General features: G+C 37.6%; 1 protein-coding gene across 1 annotated transcript; it reads left to right on the top strand.

The window, feature by feature from the left end:
* The first annotated feature begins 5,802 nt into the window (after positions 1–5,802).
* LOC121412515 (60S ribosomal protein L21-like) lies at positions 5,803–10,457 on the top strand. Its single transcript, XM_041605312.1, has 5 exons — positions 5,803–5,902; positions 8,501–8,640; positions 8,879–8,991; positions 9,475–9,625; positions 10,312–10,457. The coding sequence occupies exons 2-5, from the start codon at positions 8,506–8,508 to the stop codon at positions 10,399–10,401; spliced, it is 489 nt and encodes a 162-aa protein (XP_041461246.1). The 5' UTR covers positions 5,803–5,902; positions 8,501–8,505; the 3' UTR covers positions 10,402–10,457.
* Positions 10,458–10,802: the final 345 nt, after the last annotated feature.

The raw sequence follows: 10,802 nt of genomic DNA, 5'->3' as shown, positions 1-10,802 counted from the left end.
TAGATACCCGGGGGGGGGGGGGAGGGGTTGATGCAAAAAAAAAATCCTTTCTTCTTTGAGTAAAGTTTTTTTTTCCTTAGTCCATTGAGAAAAGCGCCCCCCCCCCCCCCCCGTTTGCAGGTGATTTCTTTTACTCTGATGGTGAGTCAAGTTTTGTTTTTTTTAGTGCTCATACAGCAAGTCAGGTTTTTTTATTCTGGAAAAACTTCCAGCCCCCCCCCCCTTCCCCTGGATATCTAATGTTGCGCCCCTAATGTTCAGGAATGTTCATGCAGTGACTCATAAAGAGCTAGGATATATCTCACCAATCAAACTATTCAAGCAAAGCACAAGCTCATGTGGAGTATTGATGTTCTGCCTGAAAAGTGGACATTCTGAGCACTTTGAACAGGATATTTTACTTAAAAAATATCTTGCATGCCGGGGGCCACTTCCATTCACGAGTGGATACCATGCGCGACCATGGGGTCTCGAAAAGCACCCTAAACAAGTAATTTCCATATTCTGAAAATGCACCCCTTAACAAGAATTGTTTTGAAACCCTACCCTTAACAAGTATTGGAAACAAAACGATACTCTTGGCAAATATTCCCTGAAATGAACCCCTAAACAAGTACAGGAATGTTTTATTGTTACGGGTTCTTCGGTCGTCGGCTTTACCTTATTTGGTTTAGTACGACCCCACCTTCTACACCTCGCGCAAATAGGACTCTAAACACGTAGTGTTGGGGCAAAAAGGACATCCTTTATAAAACATTTGAATTTTGTTTTATCATCCCCGCAAATTCGACCCTAAACACGTAATTTTCCTAGCGAAATAGATTTTTTCATGATTTTTGTGTTTTTGACACCCTTATCACGTTACGTACGTAACGTGCCCTATCGTGAAAAGGACATCCTTTTTACGTGTTTTTTTGGTCGCGCATGGTATCCACTCGTCAATGTAAGTGCCCCCCCCCCGGGCTTGCATCATATCAAATTTATGTTGATGGATTGAATTCAACAGTCTTTCAAGTTGTTTTGAAAAAAGCAAGTTTATTTTAATTGGTGACTTTTAAAACTGACAACTTCAACTGAACTCGACATTCTGATCATGAAAGGTCGAGTATCTTAATTCACAAATAGTGATGCAAGCGCGAAGCGCGAGGTGAAAACTTAGTTGATAGGGCTTATTCCAATCTGAAAAACAGGACATCTTAAAACACATTTTAAAACAAATTTGGAAGAAGTTGTGTATCTCGATAAACAATTAACGTGAGCGTGAACGGTGAGCTAATTTGTGTCATATAATATTAACCCGAAAGAGAACCTTTCAAGCGCTTTCAGTCATAATGCATGCCAAATGATATGTATGAATCCCATAGGGGGATCCAGGGGGGGGGACAAAGGGGAAAGAAAGAAAAAAAAAGGAGTGAAGAAAGAGGAGGAAAAGGGGGGAACATGAAAGGAAGAAGACGAGGGGAAGACTTAGAAATAATTAAGAAAATCTTTCATGTCACTATATAAAATTTTCGGTCGCGCTTCGCGCTCGCATTGCCTTTATTATTATTAATTGTTTGGCGTCACCTGTGCCTGGGAGGCGAAAAGCGAACTGAATCACAATGACCCGCAGGTCTCTCCTCCAGATATAACTGATTGGGTGATAACTGATGGGGGGGGGGGTAGGTGATTAACATATCTTGTTCAGTATGGAGTTTAAATATCAAGTTTGGAAGTCATTATACAAAACATATTTCATTTCGGAAATCGAACTTTCATTATTTTGTGTGATTTACAAATTGATTTTTTTTTAAGTGCTGTGTAAAAGTTATGGTCTGAATATTAACATTTTCTGCTCGCGCTACGCGCTCACAAATTTTGATTTATTAGGTACCTATTATTTTCGGGTATTCCATAAAGTTTTCAAAATATCCCTTTTCAGGTCTGATTGTCAAAACGTATCAGCTAGCACTGCACGCTCGCATTTTGATTGGCGAATTATGTATGTCTCAATAATGATTATATAACAAACTACTTAAAGTCCCCTTTTCATGACAGTGTAAATATATTTAGGCTCGCAATTTACTCGCAGTGTCCAGTTTTCAGGCTATCATTATCATCAGATTTCGCGCCCTCATTAGGCATTAATGAATAAGATATCAATTCAATAATTGAATTGTCCCTTTTGTTTAATCTCGCGCTTAGGAAGTGGGATAGGACACAGTCTTCATTTTCATATGGCATATCCTAAGGATGTGCCGGTCCTATATTTCAAAACTCAAAATGATAATAATGAAAAATATCAGCTCTTTATTAAATGCGATCCATATCCACCTCAGAATTTTCCTACATAGTGCTTGAAATATAAAGCTGAAATTTACTCTTTTTTTCAGATCGGAATATCAAAAAGTTTAAGCTCGCGCTTCGCGCTCATATTGATTTTTACGATAAAAGATGTATTTAGAATGCCTATATATCATGAAATACGCGCGTGCATGTTTATTCGATACTCAACTTGTTCTCCATAGGCGGATCCATGGTGGGGCCCGGCCTTCTCACCCTATTGGCGGAGCAAAAAAAAAGAAGAAAAAAGGGAAAGAAAGAAATAAGGAAGGAAAAGAAAGAGAAAAAGAAGAGGAGGAAGACGAATGAATAAAATAAGATGAGAGGAAGACTTGAAAAAACAAAATTCATGTCACTATATAAAATTTTCGCTCGCGCTTCGCGCTCGCATTGCCTGTTAAGCGATTCACATATCTTGTTCAACATGGAGCTTAAATATCAAGTTTGGAAGTCAATATACAAAACATATTTCTCCTCGGAAATCGAACTTTCATTAATTTGTGTGATTTACAAATTGATTTTTAAAAAGTGCTCTGTAAAAATGTTAGTTTTATGGTCTGAATGTTAACATTTTCCGCTTGCGCTGCGCGCTCGCGAATTTTTATATATCAGGTACCTATTATTTTCATGTGTTCCATAAAGTTTTCAAAATATCCCTTTTCAGGTCTGATTGTCAAAACATATTAGCTAGCGCTGTTTGCATTTTGATTGGCGGGTTATGAATGTCTCAATATTGATAACTATCCCCTTTACATGACAGTTTATCAAAAATTTCGGCTCGCGATTTGCGCTCGCATTAATGGTTAATATATCAACTGATTACTGATCCTATTCATAATAAACAAAAAGTGCTTGAAATGTACAGTGTTCAGGCTATATCATCAGATTCCGCGCCCTCATTATGCATTAATAAATAAGATATCAATTTAATTATTAAATTGTCCCTTTTGTTTATCCTCGCGCTTAGCAAGATGAATAGGAAGATGTATAGTCATCATTATTCATATGATAACATATCCTAAGGATGTCACGGTCCTAGGTCTCAAGCTTAATAATAATAATAATAATTGTAAATTTATATTGCGCAATTTCTATTTGGATATACTCAACTGCGCATTACAATACATAGCAGATAAACAGAAAAACAATTATTAACAGGATACGCAAAAAATTTAAAAGTAAAATTAAGTTCGCTAAATTAATCGAAGAAAATAAGTAAAGATTAATCATTTCTACAAAATACATAACCAAAAACATGAAAAAGTGACTTCTTTTTTAAAAAACTGTCTTGAAAGAGGTGGGATTTCAGTTTGGTTTTAAATAGGTTGACAGAGGATGCATTTCTTATTGAGGAAGGGAGACTATTCCAGAGTTTGGGTGCAGCACTGATAAAGGCACGGTCACCTAGTGTGATCTTTGTTTTACATGGTGGGAGACTGAGGAGCATTGTGTCATGAGAACTACGAAGCCTGTAAGACTGGGTGGGTGATTTTAATTTAAGGAGTTCACTGAGATAGGTGGGGGCCATGTCATGTAGTATCTTATATGTTAGGAGCATTATTTTGAATTTGATTCGCTGACGTACTGGAAGCCAATGTAGATCGTTGAGTAGGGGCCTTACATGGGAAAATTTGGGGGAATTACAAATGAGTCTGGCACATGCATTTTGAACACGCTGCAATGTGTTTATCTGAGAATCTGGTAAGCCAAAAAGTAGTCCATTACAATAATCCAACTTGCTTGTTACAAATGCATGGACCAGTGTATTAATACATGTGCTGCTTAAATATTTTCGGATATGACGTAAGTTGTAGAGATGATAAAAGGCAGTTTTGCATGTTTTGGATATGTGGGTTTCCATGTTTAGCTTAAAGTAATAGTGAAAAATATCAGTTCTTTATCAAGTGCGATTTATATCCACCTTACAATTTCCTATAAAGTGTTTGAAGTATAAAGCTGAAATTGACCCCTTTCTCAGATCGGAATATCAAATATTTTAAGCTCGCGCTATGTGCTCGCTTTTATTTTCATGATAAAAGATGTATGCCTAGATTCTAGGTCTAGATCTGAAACACGCGCGCGCATGTTCATTAAATCCAGTTTCAGATCACAATATCAAAAAATGTCTGCTCGCCCTTTAATGTGCTCTAATTATTAATGTAGGAAGATCCTCCTTTCTCATCCCTTTCATGATTTACAAGTCATGAATACTATGAGTGTCCCGTTCTAGGTATAAATCTCGAATTTTTCCTCTCGCGCTTCGCGCTCGCATCAATTGTTTAGTTATATAGCTATCCTGTTCATGATTACAAAAATTGATTAAAATTTTCCATTCTTTATGTAGAATTGTCAATTTTTTCAGCTTGTGCTTCGTGCTCGCATTATTTGATTGTTGAAATATGTAACGTCTTCATGGCTAACTGCAGCTGCAAGCAATTTTAAGGTAGGCCTACCTTTCCGATCAGTTCAAAACGTGTAGGCCCTATCAAAAATTTTTGCTCGCGCTTCGCGTTCGTAGTAATAATCATCTTTTTTTTCAGAATGTTCAAATTTTAGGAAAAAATACATAGAATTTCAAAAAAAAAATTGCTCGCGCTTCATGCTCGCATTATAAAATAAGGATTATGATATTATACATTTACGTTGATTTAAAGAATAAAGATAAGAAGTGACTTATAGGACTACCCCCTTCAAAGAAACGAACAAAAAATCATCTTCGAGCGGCCGATCGGGGAAAATATGGCTTCAAAAAATATCCCCCTGTTGGCGAAGGCTGGATCCGCCACGGTGTACTTGCTTATTTTCATTTCTTTCTATGCGCGCCCAGTTTGCATTATTTATCATATCATTTATGAATTATTATTGCATACGCACATGCAGTAGAGGGAAATTGCTTTGTTTTAAATAAGAACGATATAAGATGTATATCTGAATCTGAAATCACAGTCGACCATGACGAGTATAAATGTAGGCCCATGACCTTTTGATGAGAGAAAATTTGATGAAAATTTCCATTAGTTTAATTTGTGACGGTATCAGCTGGCCTATATACGTCATGAAGCAAGGGGTCGCGGAACCGATGGGGGGGGGGGTTGGCTAGGAGCCCGGCCCTAGATTCAGCTAGTTTTCACCCCTTTTCACTAACATGCACAAATGACATATGAAAAGTGCGGTTCATTTTTGCATGTTTAGTCCCTCACTTTTACTTTGGAAACCACAACCTCTCAAAATTGTTCAGCGGCCCTTAAACAACGAAAAAAAAGATCCTAAAAGAAAAAAATAATTCAAAGAAAAAGAATAGTCCTACGGTGATTGGAATAAATTTGAAACTATATTTTTGATGCCTATAATGTTATAGGAGGTTCAATATTCATAGGTGTCCTTAAAAAGATTCTTATGGATTATCAGAAAATATATGCATTCCAGTTGGGGCTCCCTCCTCGCCTCCATTTTGGGTGTCTGCAAATGGTTGAAGAAGTAGCGTCAAATCGTCCCTCAGATATACCGGTATAGCTCAATGATGTCAAATCACGTGGTGCAATTTACTTCCGGTTCTCTTTCGTGCACCGACTGTCCACAGGTTAGCATAATAGAAATGACAGTAACAAAATCCCTTGAAAATGTAATTATTGGCCATCATATGACTAAAGTAAATGGATGGTTATTTAATTCAAATTAGTAGGAAAGTGTCTCTTAGTATTGAATATGTCAAGATGCCCTCTGTATTGATGAAATTGCCCGTTTTGAGTGCTAAAGCCGTACTCGTAATTAAGACGTGCACGCAAAGAATGGCAGGCCACGGCCACGCTCGATAATGAAATATGAATGGTAACATGCTCTGACGCGGCGATCGCGATCGACTCGCATGCTCGCAGCGATGCGGCCGTTGCCAGAGCCTGGCTGGGCCGGGTAGGATTGGGAATGGATGACCCTCGGGGGGGGGGGGCAGTAAATATTGCTGTACACACGCGTGACCAAAAAACATGTTTATATAAGATGGCTAAATAATTTGCAGCTTGCTGATTGGTCAAACACAAAGTGAACCACGACTTCGCGAAAAGTGTCTATCCCTGCACGCCGGCATGGGATTTTCGCGCACCCAAATTCAATTGTCTACGGCTTTGGCGCATGCACCCAAATTTGATGTTTGATTTAGATCTATTTCATTATTTCTTTCTCATATAGGCCTAAGGTGCTTAATTGCGTTTGAAATTACTTAGCCATCTTAAAAGGAATAAGTTAACGCATTTTCCCGTTGTTCAGCGATATGCAGTGCACTCGAGGTTTCTTCTTCGCATGCACACTTCACACTCGCCTCTGCCTCGTGTGGAGTGCGCATGCTCAGGAGAAACCTCTCGTGCACTGCATACTTGCTACACAAATCCGCAGAATGCGTTATTCCTATATTAAACTTAAGTTTTTTTTCAGTTTTGGACGCGGTCCGCGTGTTGACTCGTACTTTTAGCACCTTGGATAGGGTATTTAAAACACAGGTTTTCAAGAAAAAAGGGTGGTTTTGAAAGACTGGTCAAAAGCCATGCGGCTTCTAGAGAGTAAAATTCATTTACTGACGTATGCTTACTCTCAATGAAACAAGGTATTCATCTGCGTGTACCGCCAAAAAACCTGAAACTTTCGCCCCCCCCCCCCCCCCCCCCCCGAGATTTCTACTTCTAAAAGATCCAGCCCTAAATCAAAACATGTATATGGGATACAACTTCATTTCCGACATTTCTACGCCCTCGATTTTATTTTTAAACAAGAATTCATCAAAAAAATGAAAAATATTATGAAGAGACTTGCCCGATGTTTACGCCGCCATCTTGTTTCCTATTTTTCTTCGCCAACGCATCAGATGCGTGCGTTATAATAGGGGGGAGGGGGTAGAACAAAAGCTGTTTGAGCTTGAAAGATGTCTTTGTACCTATATATACATGTAGAATTGGACTGAAGCCAGGTTAAACATGAATTTCTTTCATTCAATATGGTTTTTTATGCCAAAAATTTCATTCAAACAAGAGCTAAAAGGGAATTTTAACACAAAATGACACCCGTCATCTAGAGGTTGAAACAAACAGCAATTTACCTCAAGGTTATGTCTGTTTAAATTCAGATCTGCCCATTCATATTACACACATTTTGTGGGTTTTCTGATGTGTTAAGGATGTCTTCCACATGAACACATCAGAAGCCTGTTGCATAAAACTTTTTACCTGAGAAAACTCTGGTAAAAACTGAAAACTAAGTAAGGTTAGTCTGATTTCCGCCATTGACTTTAGCACAGGGCAAAAACTCCGGTAAAAACAACCTGAGTTTTCTCAGGTAAAATGTTTTATGCAACGGGCCCCAGTTGTGTAAAATTTTGTAAATTAGATATAAACTGGTAATATGGATCAGTCTTTTAAACTGAAAGAATCGAAATTGAAGGTATCAAAAAAATATTTTAACTGATTCAACGTATTCTTTCAGATGATGAATCAAAACCAGTAGTGAAAATAGTGATAGAAAAAAATGAGAAAATACCAACACAATCATATAATATTATTTAAATATTTGAAAATTTAAACTACATGTAGGATACCCAATCTTTCATATCAGTCTTTTCTTTTTAAATGAATAATAATGATCCCTGTCTTAATTTTCACAACTTCAATTCATCATAAATAACTGATCTAAAAGTCTACGTAACTTTTTTTCAATTTTCAATCTGTACCTTCAATTTTACTCATCTGATTTGTTATACCAGTTTACATACAATTAATGTAATTTTAAACAACTGATGCGGAAGACTAGTTATAGTTAATGCACCCTTTTAAGGAAAGCTCCTTCCCCTGTTTGTCTGAAATGGATGCGTTAACTTGCCACTCCATTCTCAATGTCACCTTTCAAGACAATGAGGGCATATCTTGAAAGGATGTAGGGAATGCTCTCCACCACACCATTTCCCCTTGTTGAGATGGGGGAGGGGCCACAAGATCTAATTTGAAAACAGAATAATAAAGGGGTAAATAATTACTCTCACTCACAATAGACCATTCCTTATTCAATTCAGCTCTAGCAACACAAACATAACAGATTAATATCTAAGATCTAATTATTGGTCAAAAGGGGATTGTATTTGTTCCTCAAACAATATGAACGCTATTAAGTTCTCTCTTTTATTGTAACCCTGTTACAGGCATCATGGTTAAGACGAACACCACCGGATACCGCCGCGGTACGCGGTACATGTTCTCTAGGGCTTTCAAGACCAATGGAGTTGAAAAGCTATCAACCTTCCTCAAGGTTTACAAACGTGGCGACTATGTCGACATCAAGGTGAGTTGAACAACAGACACAATTTTTCTCAGTATGAATTAACCAATAAGTACTGAATGCTGTATGAAGTTTTTACTGAATGTTGTATGAAATATTGAAAAGGTTAACTGGTACATAGTACTGACTCACTTTTGTTTGTGAGTTTTCACTCAATCATCCATGGGGAGGGGGTAGAGGATATGTTTTATGAGATGCACTGATAATTCTTTTCTCTGTGTGTAATGATGTTTGATCACAGGGTTGTGGAGCCTTCCAAAAGGGTATGCCATACAAGGTATACCACGGACGTACTGGCCGTGTCTTCAACGTCACACCCCATGCTGTTGGTGTTGTTGTGAACAAGCAAGTCAGGTATGTATTCAAAAATCCACCCTTTTTTCTCACAATATTTTTTCAATCTATTCAGGATTATTTGCTACATTTCACCTACACATTAGCTTATCTTATTAGGTCTTAAATGATTTGACTAAGGCAAAATTTTATTTAAGACATGGCTTTAAAAAAAGTTGAAGTGTTTTGTGAGTTTCTTGTGATTTATAGAACAATGCAAGTCTGACTTTGAGTGGCAAAACTGCATAATGAACAGTGTGGAATGAAATATAATACTTCAGGCTCTGAAACAAAAGATGAGCCTATGAGGAATGTTGTTTGACATTAACATAAGGTTGGTTTATATTTCTTTTACATAATTTTGGTATATTCAGTCAATGCACGATTCTTGTAGTGCAAAATTTTGTATGAAGAAATCCTAGAATTTGAACATTCAGAATGCATTCTTGAAGAATAAAAACATTTTTCTTAAACTGTTATAATGTGGCCATTATTTCAATGTAGGAATCGCGTCTTGCCCAAGCGCATCAATGTCCGCATTGAGCATGTCAAGGCATCTAAGAGTCGAGAGGGATTCTTGGAGAGGAGGCGAACCAATGACATCCTCAAGAAGCAAGCCAAGGAGAAGGGTGAATTCTACAATCTCAAGAGAGAGGTCAGTACTGTAGAAGTAATTTCTTAAAGGCTCTTTCAGCTCATCCAAGGGAAGGGCCAGATGAGCTTTTTTTAAAGATCTATCTGACAAAGAAAAGTGAAATAAGTTGGATGTTTGAAATTAATTTCTGTAAAAAGTTTGCTAGGGAGGGTGAAATGAGTGTCTAGATTATTTTTTGATTGTGATCTTTCATTCTGGTTAAACTATGGTGTTGAGCCCTGTGTGGTTTGATTTTAAAAAGACATTGTGCAGTATTAGGACCTGATGTAAAAATTTTGTGGTGTTCATTGAAATCGGTAGTTACTTAAGTGCATAATTCCATATTTTGAACATTTGATTAAACATGAATTGATTTATCTAAAATTCAAGTTGGAAAACATGCGACTTCAGATGAGATTCCTATTTGTATTAAACCAAGAACTAAATAAGATCTCTTGCCAACTCGTGCATGCCATTGATTTTACAATACTAAAAAATGATGGTCCATGGGGCACCTTTCAATGCAAGTGCATGGGAATTAGATACCACACTCAATGTAAGGCCTCTATAGAGATATGTTCCTAATTTTCAGTTGGTCCAGTGTGGTATCGATTAACCAAGAATCCATTCTGTGAAAGTCAATGAAATTGTTCCATTACACTGCCATGTAGTCATTTGAATTGTACTTTCATCTTTATTATCCACAGCCTGTCCAGCCAAGGAAAGCTCACTTTGTCAGCGCCAAGAACAACGCTCCCCAACTGATTGAGCCCATCCCATACGAGTTCATTGCATAGACATGGATGAGTGTGGTGCCTACAGTGATTCAATAAAGTGTACAGAATAATATCAACCCATTGTGTCCAGATAGAATTTTGTTTCATTGTGTTGTTGCGAAGGATACATGATGGCTTCTTTGAGTTGAATCCACTACACATCTTGATCTCAACAATGAGGCTGATACTATCAGGTGGGTGTTTCATGAAGCTGTTCGTAAGTTAAGATCGACTTTAAGAATGACTGGTGATCCTTCTTGTGGTAAATGGTACACACCAATATATTCTTTGACGATGGTTAAGCGGGTACGAAAGGATCACCAGTCTTCATTAAGGTCGCTCTTAAGTTACAAACATTGTGAAACTGCCCCCAGATCTGCCCCCAAATTGGTATATGGCCTGTTAAACTATAATCCACACAA

This window comes from Lytechinus variegatus, chromosome 1, assembly GCF_018143015.1.
Source record: "Lytechinus variegatus isolate NC3 chromosome 1, Lvar_3.0, whole genome shotgun sequence".
Taxonomy (NCBI): domain Eukaryota; kingdom Metazoa; phylum Echinodermata; class Echinoidea; order Temnopleuroida; family Toxopneustidae; genus Lytechinus; species Lytechinus variegatus.
The sequence above is the reverse complement of the archived record's forward strand: the minus strand, read 5'-3'. Positions and strand labels throughout refer to the sequence as shown.